Below are 17,498 nucleotides of genomic sequence, written 5' to 3' on the forward strand. Positions count from 1 at the left end.
ATGATCTTCGAAAGGCTTTCGATACTGTTGGACCTGAAAGAATGCTGTACAAATTGGCAGTGTGGCAATGGAGACAAATTTCTGCTATGGATAAAGGGATGGTTGAGTGGTAATCAATGGACACTGCTCTTCATGGACTAATGTTATCAGTAGAGTCCCTTAGGGTTCAGTTTTGGGTCCATTGTTGTTTTCGGTATTTATTAATGGTATTGATGATGGTATATCAGGCTTAATGTCCAAGTTTCCAGATGATACAAAGGTTGGCAGAGTTGTTAATGAAACTAGTGACAGTACACTGCTGCAACAGGATCTAGAAAAGTTGAGCAGATGGGCTGAGAGGTGGCAACTGAAGTTTAACATTGACAAATGTAAAGTACTGCATATGGGAAGCAGTATCCCCAGAGTAACCTATCAACTGTGTGGTACTACATTGACAGTGGTAGACAATGAAAAGAACCTGGGGTTAATTGTGCAGGCAGATATGAAGTTTTCTGAGCAGTACAGACAGTCTGCAAGAGTAACTCATGGTGTCTTGTCAGTGATATACAGGAATATTTCTAGCAGGGATAAGGAGGTGATTATCCCCTTGTATAAGGCAATGGTCAGGCCACACCTTGAGTACTGTATACAGATCTGGAAGCCTCATTTTAGGAAGGATGTAGAGCTGCTGGAGTGAGTGCAGAGAAGGGCAACAAGATTAGTGAATGGAACAAGGGTTGCTCTTACGAAAATAGACTTAAGTTTTGCAAATTACAGTGTCTGTAGACTAGGCACATGCAAGGTGATCTGATTGAGGTGTATAAAGCTTTGAATGGTTTGAGTATGCTCAATGCTGATGGGATTCTTCCTCTTACTCAGAATAATCACCTGAGAGGGCATAAATTGAAATTGAGGAAAGGAAGTTGTAGGATAGATGTGCAGAAATTTGCCTTTTAGCCAGCATGTGGTTGATTGCTGGAACTTCCATCTGTCCTTGTAGAAGTTGATAGCTTAAATAGATTCAAGGCAGAACTAGACAAACATTTGGAGTGAGTGGATGGGTGAAATTAGAAGGTTTTTTTTTTTTTTTTTTTTTTTTTTGGCTGATGCTTTATAAGTTTTCTTTCTTGCATCATGTGTCTTTAATAATACTAATTCTAATCAAATTCATAAGACAAGACTTCCCCTTAACAAACCCATGCTGTGTCCGAGCTATAACTGAAGTCTAGTGTAGATGACCATGCAATGCTTCTTTAACCATTGCCTCTATCAATTTCCCTGGAACAAAAGTTAAACTAACAGGTTTGTAATTACTTGTGTTGCCTTTTGATCCTTCTTTGTGAATTGGGGTCACATTTGCACATCTCAGTCGATGGGTACCTCCTCTGAGTCCAAGGAAGCTCTCATAATTATGGCTAAGAGTTTGCTTACTTCCTTTGCTGCTTCCTTTAATATAACTGGATAAAATTCCATCTACCCCAGGTGCCTTTCTTATGTTTATCTTCAACAATTTCTCCTCCACTTTGTTCTCAGCTATTACAAAATCATCTAGCTCACCGCCAGAATTTATTTCACCTCTGGCATTCCCCTCCCTGAATAACTCCTCATGTGTGAATGTAGATGCAAAATACTCATTTAGTTTGTTAGCTGCCTGAGCAGGATCATCAACAGTTGAACCATTGATAACAAGTGGACCAATATGATTCATCCCCTTCCTTCTAGAATTTACATAAGTAAAGAACTCTTTACTGTTTTTCTGTGCATTCTTTGTCAAGGATTTCTCGTAATCTGCTTTGGTCTGCCTAACCTCCTTTGTGACTTGTTTCCAGACCAGCTTATAGCTATCATAGGCTTTCGTGTCACCTGTTAATTTATATGTATCCCATGCATTTTTCTTCTCTGCCACATGTCTCATTAGTTCATCTGACATCCATTTACGCCTAAACCTTGAACAATATTTCTTAGTTGATAAGAAAAGGCTAGTAGCTTCCAAGATTAATTCTTTGAATGTTTCCCATTTTGAATTTGCTGTTGGTAACATCATCAGTTGGTCCCACCGTATAGAATTTAAATACTGTCTCACCGTAGTCACCTTTACGAAAGCAAAAACCCTTCCCTTTACCCTTGATGGTAGTTACCTCTTTGAGTAAATCCCACTTCAGCATACTGTGGTCACTGCCACCTAGTGGTTCTTTTTCTGCAGATTCTTAATGCATGAAGAATCATTACTGATAATCAAATCAAGAGTATTACTCCCTCTAGTTTTCTCCCGAACATGCTGCTTTAGGAAACAATCGTCCAATAAATCCAGAAAAGCCTTGCTAGTGTGTGAGTGACCAATCCACAAATGACAGTCAGTATCTGGGAAATTAAAATCCCCCATTATAAGACACTCTGATTTACTGGCCTACTCTATTTCTCTGTACAGTTGTTTATTATACTGATCAGAGTCATTAGGCCTATAACACACTCCTCAATTTTGCTTTTCCAGTGCTGATGTCACACCAAACTGACTCGACACTACACTGTCCAGCCATGTTAACTGGCTGTATTTCCTTGGATTTTGTGTTTCTTAATTAATAGCATAACCTCTCCTCCCTTCCTATTAACATTGTATTCCCCAAATTCCAGTTCTGCATTCCTTATATCTGTGTGACACCACATCTCATCCCAACAATATCTGCCTTTGGTGTTTTGACCAACACCTCAAATTCATCAAATTTATTTACCAAACTCCTAGCATAGCATTGGTGTACACACAAGTATACATGCACCTGTTCCTATTCTTGGCTACCCTAACACAGCCCATATATTTACTTGTTCCGCAATGATTCCCAGCAGTCTCTGAAATCCCCCGCACCTTGTTTTCCAGGCTGCTGCTCATTCCAATAGAAGCAGTGAAAAACCACTTTCACCTCTCCCAGCGGCTACTGTTAATCTATTAGTCTGTGTATCTCCTCAAGCTAGCAGTTTTCCGACACATCTAACATTGCATTGATAGCATCAGCAAATATTCTTGCCCCCTTTCTATTTAAGTGTATCCCATCCCTGTAGAAGCAGTCTCTCCTGTTAACAAGCACAGACCAGGCTGAGAAAAATTCTGCCCCTTGAGCCTTGCACAATCTCTCCAGGGCCAAACTAATCAACAAGGCTCTCATCATATACTCTCTCCTATCTTGTCTGGGCAGAATTGCAGACACTTTCAAATTCAATCCTAACTCATGGCTTTTTTTCAACATTGACCTGTCCTTGTTAAGTATTTCCACTGGTCTCCTACTCTTAATATCATTAGTGCCAACTTGTACAACAATATCACCTTTTGTGCCCTTAGGAGATGCAGAAGGCTGATTACAACTGGTTTACGCCTGGTTTCCAGAAGTTGTCTATGTTTATAAATGGATATACTATATATTATTCATTAGATTCACACAAGTAATTATTATATCTGGGGTTACTGCTATCCATATGCAGTACTTTGCACTTGTCAATGTTAAACTTCAATTCCCACCTCTCAGCACTTCTGCACAACTTTTCTAGATCCTGTTGCAGAAGCATACAGTCATTACTGTCATTAACAACCCTGCAAACCTTTGTATAATATGAAAACTTGGACATTAAGCCTGATATCAATATCATTGATATCAGGCTTAATGTAATATAATAATAAATATAAAAAACAACAATGGGCCCAACACCGAACCCTGGGTGACTGCACTAATAACATTAGTCGACGAAGAGCAGTATCAGTGATTAACACCCCTCTATTTTCTCCCACTTAACCATCCGTTTATTCATAGCAGCAACTTGCCTTTAATGCCATGTGCTCCAATTTGTATGGCAGTGTTTCATGTGCAAAGGTATCAAAGCTTCCTGAAATCCAAGTATATGATATAAAAATTATTTTTTGCATCCTTTGCAACCACGTTTTAGTATCCAATCAAATTCGTCAGACAAGACTTCCAATTAACAATTCCATGCTGTGTCTGAATTTAAATACCTCAATCAGATCTGTCTGCAGATGCTGCAATTTCCAGAACTGAAGCCTTTCTTGGTAAAAGGCACCCCTTTGTCCTTCTCACCAATCTCATTGCCCTTCTCTGTACTCATTCCAGTGGCAAATACTTCCTAAATTGAGGCCTCCAGACTTGTGCAGTACTCAAGATTTTTTGGAGATTCCCTTTTACTTTTACTCCTCTCTCTCTCTCTCTCTCTCTCTCTTTCTCTCTTTTCCTCAGAGTAACTCAGAATTTTTTTTTTTTTTTTTTAGCTGGTGCAGCAAAAGCCTCAGGCTTCCATGCACTGTATGGCTAAATATAATGTATAATAATTTCCTAGATCTTGTTGCAGTAGCATACCATCATTAATGTCATTAAACCACCCTGCCAACCTTTGTATCATCTGCAAACTTAGACACTAAGCCTTCATCAATATCATTAATAAATATTTAAAACAAGAATGGACGCAGCACAAACACCTTGGAGTACTCCACTAATAACATTAGTCCACGAAGAGCAGTGCCCATTGATAACTCACTGCATTATGGCATCCGATCAGAATGGTTAGACAAGACTGCCCCATAAAAAATCCATGCTGTGACTGCAGTATAATTACATTCCTGTCTAGATGGTCCTTCAGTACTTCTCTAACCAGTGACTTCATTATTTTCCTTGGAACAGACATTAAGCTAACATTCAGTAATTACTCCTGTCACCTTTTGATTTCGCTTTTTGAATTGGGGATACATTCACACATCTCCAGACCATAGGGACCTTCCCTGAATCCAAGGATGCTCTCATAGTTATGGCTAAGGGTTTGCTTTCCCCCTTAATATAACCGGATAGATTCCATCCACCCCAGGCAGCTCTTTTATGTTTAGCTTCAACAATTTCTCTTCCATTTTCCTTTCAGTTATCACAAAATAATTTAGCTACCCATTAAAGTTTGATAAACTTCTAGCTCTCCCACAAAGAATTCCTCATGTGTGAATGTAGATGCTAAATACCTATTCAATTTCTCAGCAACCTAAGCAGAGTCATCAATATTCAACCCTTTCCTTCTACTGTTAACAAAGCATAGAAGGCTTTGCTGCTGTTCTTTGCATTTTGTCACAGACTTCTTATTATCTCCAGGGGCTCACATCTGGTGAGTATGGGCTTGGCATACCCAGGGTCCTGAGCTGGATATCATCATTCGTCTCTTTCTTGGTGATTCTCTCTCTCTCTCTCTCTCTCTCTCTCTCTCTGTAATTCATTTTTTTTTGGCTAGTGCAACATAAGCCTCAGGCTACCTAGCACCAAATGGCTAATAATAATCTGCCTTAGCTTGCCTACAGACTAAAATATATATATATATATCATATGCTCCTATGCAGTTTTCTTCTCTGCTACATGCATGAACTGACATCCATATAGGTCTAAGCCTTGAAGAGTATTTCTTCATTGTTATGAAAAGCTTAGTAGCTTCTTTGATTACTTCACATTTAGAATTTACTGTTGGTAACAACAGATGGTCCCACTATATAAAACTGCCTGCGACCATTGTAGTCACCCTTACGAAAGCAAAAGCCTTTCCCTTTACTGTAGTTACAGTGCCTATCCTTGGAGTATTTGGGCCCTAGGCAAAATATTTTCTGAGGGACTCTGCACTCTATTAATAAAAAGAAATTAGGAGTATAATCCAAAATTAGGGTTACAATCAATATAAAAATGTAGAGCAAATAAATTTGCATATATCTCAAAGGAAATACACTGTGCTGCTACTTTATTAGGTACACCCCTGCTGTGTACATAAATGGTTTGTCCCACAACGTTGCAAGTCACATGACCACAGTTGTGGATATAAAAACAGCAGAACAACCTTTCTAGTATCAGTTAAGCTTGCTACAAACCGTAGCAAGAATGGGGAAAAGGAGTGATCTAACGGATTTCGAACGTGGCATGGTAGTAGGTGCATGACGTGCTGGACAAAGCATTTCTGAAACAGAAAGTCTCCTGAACTTTTTGCGCACCAAAGTTTCAAGAGTGCATCGAGAATGGTACAACGAACAGAAAACATTCTCTCAACGGCACTCCTGTGGAAGAAAATCGCTTGTTGATGAGAGAGGTCAGAGAAGGATGGCTAGAATTGTGTAAGCAAACAGATGGGCCACAATTATTATTATTATTAGCCATATGGTACAAGGAAGCCTGAGGCTTATGCTGCACCAGCCAAAAAAAAAAAATCCCGAGTTACCCCCTGTGTGTGTGAGAGAGAGAAGTAGAAGGCATCACCAAGAAAGAGAAGAATGATGATATCCAGCTCAGGACCATGGGTTTGCCAAGCCCATACTCACCAGATGTGAGCCCCCGGGGTTAAATGTCGCACATCACGTCAGAATACAACTTTGGTACGCAGAACAAAATATCGTAACGGACCACTAGTCGCACTTTGTCGCGAATGGACTACAACAGCTGACGGCCACATCGCGTACCTTTGTTATCAATGAAGAACGAGAGAGTAAGCCTCCTGTGGGCACAGCAGCACCAGCCCTGGACTATCGAGGATTAGAAAACCGTTGCTTGGTCTGACGAGTCGAAGTTCCTGGTGCATCATGTTTGAAGGCTAAAGGAGGCTCAACATGCTACTAGGTAGGTGTACCTAATAAAGTGGCAGCACAGTGTATATGCTAATGTGAACCTATTGGGACACACACCTTTTGACCAGAAACTACAACATTGCAATTTGAAAGTATTGTATTTTATTTGCAAATTTTATAAGGAACATGACCATTCATGCTCGTCGTGACACTACTGGATATCATTAATTTTGGCTGTATACATTACCATTTACAGGCCCTCTCAAAGTACGCGCCCTAGGGGCATTCCTAGTTTGCATAGGCCCACAACAGGCCCTGGGTAGTTGTTTTTAATTAAATTCCACATTAGCACACTGTGATCACTACCACCCAGTGGGTCCTTTACCTGCAAATTCTTAATGCATGAAGAATCACTGGTGATAACCATAACAAGGGTATTGCTTCCTCTTATTGCCTCTCTAACATAGTGCTGTACAATACAGTCACCGAAAAAAACTACAAAAGTCTTGCTAGTGTGTGAGCGACCAATGCACAAATTCCAGTCAATATCTGTAAAGTTAAAATCCCCCTTTTGAGATATTCTGATTTTCTAGCCCACTATTTCTTGGTATAGCTGTTTGGTATACTCATCACAGTCATTAGGCCTATGACACTTTTATTCAATACACGCATTTGTGTTCACCGTGGTTGCAGTCCACGGTCAACGCAAACTGTCTGCAAGGCTGAAGATATTTGAGAGCACGAATGTCATTTGATTGTTTAATAAAAGTGGACTTCTTTAAACTGGGGGGGGAGGGGATATATATATTTATATATATCACCTGAAGCTTAAAATGCAGTTTGTTTTCCATAAAAAATGAAGTCTTCTTCAGTTTCAGAATGATGATTAAGAATCAAGGGAATTAAAAACACGCTAATCCTTTTTCAGTAGAAAAAGAAGGCTTGAAGGCGTCATCATTCAATGTTAAGTAACTTTTTACACAATTAATGTAGGCCACAGTTACTTAACTATGTTAAGTAACTGTGGCATACATTGCCACCTACTAATGGTTAAAAGAACATTGCTGCATGCGCTAGTTATTTGCTTCAGTGCACAAAAAAAAAAAAAAAAAACCTAATGGTTAAGAAATATGTTGTTCTCTGAAAAGTTCATGTCAATGTTTTATGGTTGGAAAGTTACTGGATAAGAACCAACTAGGACAATAAATTGGCAATGAACAAAGAAAGATGATTATTTAAACAACTTTTTTCTTTTATGCACGCCAATAACTTCAGGTTTTGGATAGAACAGAAGGAAGTTACAAGAAAATGCATTTGGGAAGAAGCCAATTGATAAATAATCTTCAAATTTGGAAAAAAGTTCTAAAAGTATTCTTATTTTAGGCCGTTAAGATGAGTCCAATTTCGTGTTGTTTATTAAGTAGCAAAGTTTTTATGAAACCCAGTTTTGTTCAAAAACGTTCTGGTGATTCATAATTTCTTTACATGAAAAAAAGCGATTCTCCGATGTGTTTATTCTAAGCATTTTGCTTCAATTTCTTCCTTTAGTAATAGACAATGGGGGAAATTGGATCTTCAGTGTATATCAGTAGTATCCATACAAAGATTAATAATAATTATAAAGCTTTCTGTAAAACTTGGAAAAAATCGATCTTGTTTGATACTAAAAAGCAACCGTGGAGTTGGCAGCGACAGATAATGACCTTCAGTCAGCCTCTGATTTCTTTCAACCAAATCTGCTAGCAGTTCTACTATCTATATTCAAGGCAATATCCTCTATTTCTTAAATTTCATCTCTCTAATAGAAATTTGAAAGCTTCACTCAAGGTGGTGTGTTGTCAGGGCTATTCTCTTTACGGCTATTCCTTTATCTAAAAACCGCAATGATCTTACGATATAAAATTATTGTTCAGACAATATAAAACAGTTGGCTTCCATTAATTCCAATCAACACTAGGTTCATTGAACTTTATGACTACGTTGTCTAATTCTGAGTAAACGAACTGTAAAGTTAAATTTCGGGCACAATATGTCGCGCTACGTTTTCTGCTGAACGACGCTAATTGTATTTTTTTATATATATTTTTAAAATGTTGAGAAACTGAACATCTCAAAAATATTCTTGTAATTGTTGAGTTTCTCAACATTTTAAAAAAATATATTACTGTTTTTCGTTATGCATTCAAAGAATTTATTATCCTGCGATTTCCCCCACCCCCAAACACTCAGTGAGAATTTATCTGCCTTATCAAATAAATTTAAAGGTTGGACATCTAAACAGATAAAAAGGAAGCAAAATAAGCTTTTTTTTTGTTCCACAGCAACGAGACAAAATAAAATAAAAAAATAAATATATATATACACACACACACACACACACTGTGCTGCCACTTTATTAGGTACACCCCTGTTGTGCACACAAATGGTTTGTCCCACAACGTTGCAAGTCACATGACCACAGTTGTGGATATAAATGCAGTAGAACAACCTGTCTAGTATCAGTTAAACGTACAAACCGTAGCAAGATGTGGAAAAGGAGTGATCTAACGGACTTCGAACGTAGCAGGTGCAAGACGTGCTGGACAAAGCATCTCTGAAACGGCAGTTCTCCTGAACTTTTCATGCACCACAGTTTCAATGGTGTATTGAGAATGGTGCAACAGAAAACATCCTCTCAAGAGCACTCCTGTGGAAGAAAATCGCTTGTTGATGAGAGAGGTCAGAGGAGGATGGCTAGAATTGTGCAAGCAAACAGACGGGCCACAATGTCGCACATCACGTCAGAACAAAATATCGCAGCGGACCACTAGTCTCACTTTGTCGCGAATGGGCTACAACAGCCAACGGCCACATCGCGTACCTTTGTTATCAATGAAAAACAAGAGAGCACGCCTCCTGTGGGCACATCAACACCAGCACTGAACTATCGTGGATTGGAAAACAGTTGCTTGGTCTGACGAGTCGAAGTTCCTGGTGCATCATATTGATGGAAGGCTCAGAATTTGGCGAAAACAACATGAATCCATGGACCCGTCATGTCTGACGTCTACTGTGCAAGGTGGTGAGGGCAGTGTTATGGTGTTGGGAATGTTTTTTTGGCACACGTTGGGTCCATTGATACCCATAGATTCACATCTGAATGCCACATCGTTGCTGACCAAGTGCATCCGTTCACGTTGACAGTTTATCCTCAGTCAGATGGTTAATTCCAGCAGAATAATGCGCCGGTGCACAAAGCCCGAATCACTATGGAATGGTTCCAGGAATATGACAATGACTTTTCTTTGCTGCAGTGGCCCGCTCAGTCCACGGATCTCAATCCTATTGAACATCTTTGGTGGGATAAGCTGGAAAGGGCCGTTCGATGCAGGCGTACACCTCCGTCGAATCTCAAGGAACTGCGTGACACACTCATGTCTACATGGTACTCCATTCCTGCACAACGTTTTCAGCATCTTGTTCAATCCATGCCTAGACGAATTCAGGCTGTTTTGAAAGCTAAAGGAGGCTCAACATGCTACTAGGTCGGCGTGCCTAATAAAGTGGCAGCATTGTGTGTGTGTGTGTGTGTGTGTGTGTGTGTAGATGACCCTCTAGTACCAGGATAATTAATTTTCTTAGTAACGAAATATTTGATCCTTATTGGTATACTGAGACCATCGAAAATCAGATATATGCAAAAATGTTTATATAATAAGTGGAATTAATTTAATTTATAATCTTTCTTTTATTTTCAGGACAAATCGGAACCAAACGTTTTTGTTCATCCCGTGACCATGGTAATTACTGCGAGTACATCCGTCGACCTGGCGATGACCGTGAATATCGTTCCTGTGTTTACACGTGTGGTACTGATGGCTGCAACAGCGCTACCTGGAGGACACCACATTTAATCGTTATGGCGCTTTGTAGTTTGTTAGTAGCCGTGAGTACGTTCTGAGTTATCTGACACTCAAACTTGTAGTTGGTGCTTATAAACCCATTTCCACTCCGCATGCTGGAGGATGAATGGGTTTTCTCCCCCTTGATGGGAAGACGTTGACACATTTCACTCAAGACATACTCCGAGTGTGAATCTAGTGTTTAAATATACATGGTGGACAACAGTCCTGACGAATCGTGCACCAATAAAGAAACGGGAAACCTCAAACAGTAATGGCAGCTTACAGTGCATGTACAGTGACCTTCCAAGAATTTTGTGAGCGAATGTTGTGTTTTTGTGTCCTAGTAATGTTCTAATGTGTGTTAGATATTGTAGTATTATGTCATTTGAGTACTGTAAATTGTGAATCAGAAAAGTTTTAGAAATTCGTTCAATTAAATCCTTAGGTTCTCTTAATGGTCTCTGCCTCACTTCTTATTGTAACTTATATAAATCTTTGTATAATTAATATATACACAATTAAATACAATATACGTCTTGGCTATAATTGTATACACGTGTGTATATATATATTATACGATATTTGTAATAAACTAATAGCATGTAATATATAATGCAAAATTCGCTAATGCAGGTGTGTCCAGCCCGAGTCTAAAACATTCGAATAATATCAAACAGTATTATCATAGCCATATAATATGGATTTTAGTATCATGTAATAACTTTTGAATTTAATTATTAAATTAAAAAAATAAATAAATATAAACGTTAACAACAAAAATTTAAATTCTATTTCGAAAAATGACTAATTCGTGTCAAGAAACTATCCTTGCGATGCACACAAGAACCCATGTGAGTTCTTGTCTTCACCCACTATGTTCAGCATTTTCTGTTTTGCCAAAGTCAAAAAAAAAAAAAAAATGCTGGACGTCCCCTTTATTACTGCATTCCTGTTTTATAAGGCATAATACATGTATATTTATTACACCTTACCAACATAACATGCAATCCAAAATGTATATAATGTAAAAACGTCACTATTTTATAAGGAGTATTTTATAAGGAATAATATATGTATTATTCATTCACAGCGTAATTCATAACGACAAATATAATATACTGTAACATCATGTAAAATTTCATTAATGCAGCTCTTATTTTATAAGCAATAAACGCATGTAATATAATGTATTATTTAACAGAGCAAAATATATAACGTAAAGTTCATTAAATGTATCCTTGTTTTATCTCTTTTATAAGGAATAATACATGTAATATATTTATTACTCCTTAGCAGCATAACATGCAATCCAAAATGCAATTATGTAATGCAAAACTGTTTTATATGGAATATTACATAATATATGTATTATTTTTTAACAGAGTAATTCATAATAAAAATTTATAATATATTGTATAATGCAACTGTTATTTTATAAGAAATAATGCATGTAATATATGTATTATTCCTTAACAGCGTAATTCAAAATATATCCTGTACATAATGAAAATGAGTTCTATATTTATATATCGCGCTGTTAAATAATATATTAATGAACAGGGCAATGTATAATGTAAAATTCATTAATACATCATTATTTGTTAAGGAATAATACATGTAACATATGTATTATTTAATAACTAATATAAAATGCAAAATTCTTTCATCGTTATTTTATAAGGAACAGTACCTGAGTATAATGGCTTCGTTATTCGATTAAAATTCATTTATCGAGAAAGTTATATTTCATATTGCACACTCTTAAATTATCTGAATTCGTTAGTTATACATGACCAAATTTCCTTTCATGATAAATACGCTAGGTCTTTATTCACGATGCGATAAAAGCACAATTTAAACGTTTTTCGAAATTGCTGCACATTAATCAAATAGAAAATACTGAAAATTCACCAACAGGAAACTGCTTCAATAAAGCAGACGAAAATCTTATCTTTACCTTTTTAGATAACTTCCTTTGAACGCTAACTCTTTACGCATGCGCTTGCTTCTTGTAGTTTACCTAATTTGGAAATGCCTTACCGATTTTGTACATAAAATATGCCTCATAACTTGGAGGTATTTTGATCGATTTACGAAATTATATATATTATAAGTTGAATGTATTCGCTCTCTATCCTGCCTTTTTTTTTTATCTTTTTTTTTTTTCTTTTCTTATTGGCTTTTTTTTTTTTTTTTAAAGCAGCGCTGGAAGAGCACTTTATGATATTAAATCAAATTAGGATTTGCTCTCATAAAATAATGTCTCAGCTTCAGTATTCAATTCAGGGGATGGCTTAAGGACAAATAAAACTGAATAGATGTCTTGCATGCAGACATCGTTGTACGTTAAATCTGAGCTTGTTTCGACATTCGAAACCTGCTACTGTATATGAAAAAGTACAAAATCTTTTTTTTAGTTTTGTGAATGGCCCTCCGAATTTTTGGTTCACTACTGGGTATGAGTCTCCAAATCGCTCATAGCACCTTCTGGGAAGCATTTAACTATACGTACCGGTTGTTCAGAACTGGATAATTACTTAACAGTTATCCAGATCTGAACTGGAACAAAAAAAAAAAAAAAAAAAAAAAAAAAAAGAGAGAGCACAGTCTTCTTAGTCGTTTTTCCTGGATAAAATAATGTCTCTTAAATCCAGCCATTTTGGGGAGGGGAGGGGAGGAAGGAATTTTTTTTTTACGACCCAATTCGTTATTTCCTGCATTCTTCTGTTCTCAGCTGACAGCAGAAATAAATTTATTTTTATACTCCTCTACATAGTGTACGTTCTCAATCAGGTTTCATTTTCAGCACCATGAATCGCCATTGTCACTGCTCAAAGGTCAGTACAAAAAAAAAAAAAGTCATAGGATTTCCCCCCAGGCCTCCGTAGCCGAGTGGGCAGGAGCGGGAGTGCAGTAGCACACGCTCTTTGAGTAGACCGGGGTTCAAGCCCCTGACTGCTGAATACGGTCGATCTGCCAACCCGCACTGGACCAGCGTGGCAGATTATGGTCCATTTCCCTCAACATGAATTGTTGAGGAGGCTTCCATCCTGCAGTGGGTTGATAATGGCTGCACTTTACTTACCCATGTGTATTATGTCCATAAATTGCATGTATCCTCTGGTTTGCTTGCCTGTTCTGTATGACGGAAATTCAAGTCTCCCAGGATGGGGATTGCTATAGGCAAGATTCGAACCCTGTCATATTAGGAACACCCGAGAACCAACTCACCCTGCCCATGCGTAAAATGTCCATAAGTTGCTCTCTGGGCGATTTGCTGTAAGAAAAACCCAAGTTTCTCGACGGGGAAACCCTCCAAGAACTTGATTTTTTTCCCTGTTAATCCACGCCTAAGACCTATTAACTCAGCTACGGAGCAAAAAAAAAACCCCATAAAAGTTCCATGCGTCACTGGCGGGATTTTCGAAGCCGGTATTTTCTAGCAACGCAAACAGCCAAATGTTATCCATTCTTATTATTATTTTATTATTATTAGCCATATGGTACAAGGAAGCTTGAGGCTTATGCTGTACCAGGCAAAAGATAGAGAGAGAGAAGTAAAAGGAAATCACCGCGAAAGAGAGGAATGATGATATCCAGCTCAGGACCCTGGGTGAGCCAAGCCCATACTCACCAGTTGTGAGCCCCTGGGGACAAGGGTTTTTTTTAGAAGCAATTAATACTTTGAAGCGTCATTGTATTACGCATATGAACCGCATGTATTATTTTACTGGTTTCTGCTTTTTGCTAAAAAGGAAGGCAAAAAAAAAAAAAAAAAAAATCTAGTTTCCGGCGGGTGGGGGACCTTCGGCCGAAGCCAACAAACTGATTCCAGTGGTAAGCATAATGAAATTATTAGTAATCGATTATTTCAATAACGGAAATAATCAATATTAATCACAGCATAGTTTAGGGTTAGAGCCTCAGGTTACGTAGGAAGTTGACTAGCATACAAGTTAGCACAATTGCATCATTACCGTACGTAGCCAACTACTTAAGTAGTTATTAAATTGGCATTAAGTATATCTCATATTGTGATACCTTCACAACGAGTTGCCATGATATTGCACTACCTTGAATAAGTAACGCTTCACCATAGGAGAAGACCATTGTTACTTATTGGCTCCTCCTCAGTGGGTGGGCAGGTACCCTGGTATTGCAATGATGATAACCCAGTTGCGAAGTATAATTGATAATTTATTTATCCCTATTTTGTGTTACAATTGTTGGGAGACAACAGCAAGAAGGGAACGAGAACACATAAACCAGAGGCTTTTTAGGGGTGTTCCCTTTGAAAAAGATAACAATAAAAACAGATCTGAAATTAAACAGGTGTTATTTAACAGATACATCATAAATAAATCGGACATGTTTCTACATTCCATTACAGAGACTTCGAAAACCAACCACATATGTCACGTGGTTAACAACAGTTCTTATAATTACATTGTGAGTATTTTTACAATAAGAAATATGAAAGAAAAATATGATAAAATAATTGCTTAGAGTGTTACAAAGTTTTTGACAGCTATTCCTACAACTTGTTTACATAATTTCCAACTGGTACGCATTGTGGAACGCAAAGTTCAGGAGTTGAGTGGAAGGGTGATTTTGATCAGACATCCCTGGTGATTGTCTCTGTTCTTGAACCGGTTTAGTGAAATGGCATTTTTGATATTTTCAGGAAGATTATTCCAGGTTTTTGCGCCTCTGTATTTTATATTTTTCTGACCTATGACTTTTCTAAAAAGCGGAACCTTCAGGTTCGCTTCATTTCTTAAATTATACGTTATTTCTTCTTCTTCTATTTTTAAAAAAAAAAAGGATCTGAACAGTGGAGGAAAGTTTGCTGTTTTCAAAGCCTTGTAGACAAAGACTGCCTCAGCTTTTTGTATCAGTTGGTAGATGCTTAAGAGTCTTGCTTCCTTATATCTCGAAGTCACCGATGCATTCCAGGGAAGGCCTAAAATTGAACGAACACATCGATTGACAATTGAATTGATTCTCGCAAGGTTATCTTGACTGCTAGTACCCCATGAGATGATTCCATATGTGAGAAGCGTACTGTTTGTTGATGGATAAGCTGATTGACTTCCAGGAAGCCCATGAGTGCCGTGAAGAATTTTTCGAATAATTTTGCAAAAACTGAGAGTAGAGCTTTTGGATGAAAATTATTGATAGAGTTGCAGTGTTTCCCTTTAGGAACAGGAACAATGACTGCTTTTTTGAATTGAGACGGGAATTTACCAGATTGAAAGGAAAGATTGTAAATATACGATCAGGTAGTAGCTTGTCCAAGACTGTCCACTTTTCCTTGCTTGTAATGATACCTTTAAGTTGAGAACTATAATATTTCCTTTTCTCCGACCGATTACTGTAGGTGAGTTTGTTTCTGTACGTTGTGTATTTGTTTTTATCTGCCTTCTTTCGTGTTGCTCTAGCAATTCTTGAAAGTTTGTCCCTTTTCTTTAGCATGTTACAAATTTTGTTTGAGATGAATGGGCATAATTTCTGTCTTGGTCTAGTGGTCTTTTTATTCCCTGGGCTCCTGATGTATGACGCGCGTTTTTCGGAACTATTTAGGATATGCTCAAAAAAGTTCGTCGCAATTTCAGGATCATCTGTAGCAAGCACCCCCATCCCACATAGACTGCTGGAGGTCATAACAGAGCTGATTGAGAGAGCCTGTTGTGACAGATCTGTAAGTGTGCATGATCTCTTTCACAATTGTTTCATTTTCAATTACCATTAGGATGGGGTGATGATCAGAAATAGTTGCATCCACTACTGCATAGGTTAGAGGAGTATAATTCCACAATATGAGGTTTAATAACTACTTAAGTAGTTGGCTACGTACAGAAATGATGCATTTGCATTAACTTGTATGCTAGTCAACTTCCTACGTAACCTGAGGCTCTAGCCCTAAAATATACTGTAATGTAAATTACTCCACACCATCAGCATCTCTCATATTGTGGAGTTATACTTCGCAACTGGGTTGTCATTATTAAAACATCAGGGTACCTGCCCGCCCACTGATGAGAGCCAATAAGGACCGACACGGTGCGATTTGGGGTACTTTATGCTGCCCGGAGTTTCCGAGAATAGGTAACAACAGTCTTCCCCACTGGGGAAGCGTTGCCTATTCGAGGAGTTTTTGAGTGGTGTGAATTGAAGGAGTGAGTCCCTTTTATTCTTCTATACCGTTTCGCTTCTTCTTCCTCTCCTATTATAACTTTCTCTCTACTTTTTTGCTTTTCTAAGTCTAATAGGGACAAGTAGCTAGTAGAGTTATTATCCCACACATATACAATAAGCTCCGAAACGGTGCTGTATGGGTGATGGTAACCGCTGAGAATAAGTAACAATAGTCTTCTCCTATGGTGAAGCCTTAATTATTCGAGGTAGTGCAATGTCATGGCAACTCGTTGTGAAGGTATTCACAATATGAGATATACTTAATGATGCTAATTACTTAAGTAGTTGGCTACGTACAGAAATGATGCAATTACACTAACTTGTATGCTAGTCAATATTATGCAAATTAGTCGATTATGAAATCGGCAATAATTGATTTTATATGCAAATTAGTTTTATTACGAAATGATAACAATAGTTACCAAAAGTTACGATCGCCCATAACTCAATACAATGACTAAGCTATTGACCGAGTGGTATCAGCACTTCGTCTTTAGTTTCATCTTTAGTTTCAGGTTTTTAGTTTTAGTGGAGGATTCAACATCGAATGAATCCCTCCACTTTAGCATTTTTTCCTTGTCGATTTCGTAATCACCTAATTTGCATATAATTGATTATTTTGGTTATGCTCGTCATTAGCTAGACCATGGTATAAATGTGAAGAAATCCCATAAAAATTGCTGTCGTTTCGTCGGAATTTGAACCCGAATCTTTCCAACGTGGCGAGGAAAGTGGTGTTTATATTAAGCACCAAGGCAACTAAAGCCGTAATGCAGAGTGAGTCCGTAAATTGCGTTTATTCTTCGGTAGGCTTCTTTGCTTAAATTGCCACAAGAGAAATTCCAATTTCCGAGAGTTAAAAG

The 17,498-nt window shown here is 37.8% G+C and overlaps 1 protein-coding gene across 2 annotated transcripts in view; it reads left to right on the forward strand.

Annotated features, from left to right (window-relative positions):
• Window positions 1-10,793, forward strand: part of LOC150083725 (UPAR/Ly6 domain-containing protein bou-like) — an 84,552-nt gene extending 73,759 nt beyond the window's left edge. For both annotated transcript variants that reach the window (XM_090377447.1, XM_090377446.1), the window contains exon 3: window positions 10,291-10,793. In XM_090377447.1, the coding sequence (XP_090233573.1) occupies window positions 10,291-10,493 (203 nt within the window). In that variant the 3' untranslated portion in view covers window positions 10,494-10,793. The remainder of the gene's footprint in view (window positions 1-10,290) is intronic.
• The last annotated feature ends 6,705 nt before the right edge of the window (window positions 10,794-17,498 follow it).

This window comes from Mastigoproctus giganteus, chromosome 7, assembly GCF_048544385.1.
Source record: "Mastigoproctus giganteus isolate SK-2022 chromosome 7, ASM4854438v1, whole genome shotgun sequence".
In the NCBI taxonomy this organism is placed as follows: Eukaryota; Metazoa; Arthropoda; class Arachnida; order Uropygi; family Thelyphonidae; genus Mastigoproctus; species Mastigoproctus giganteus.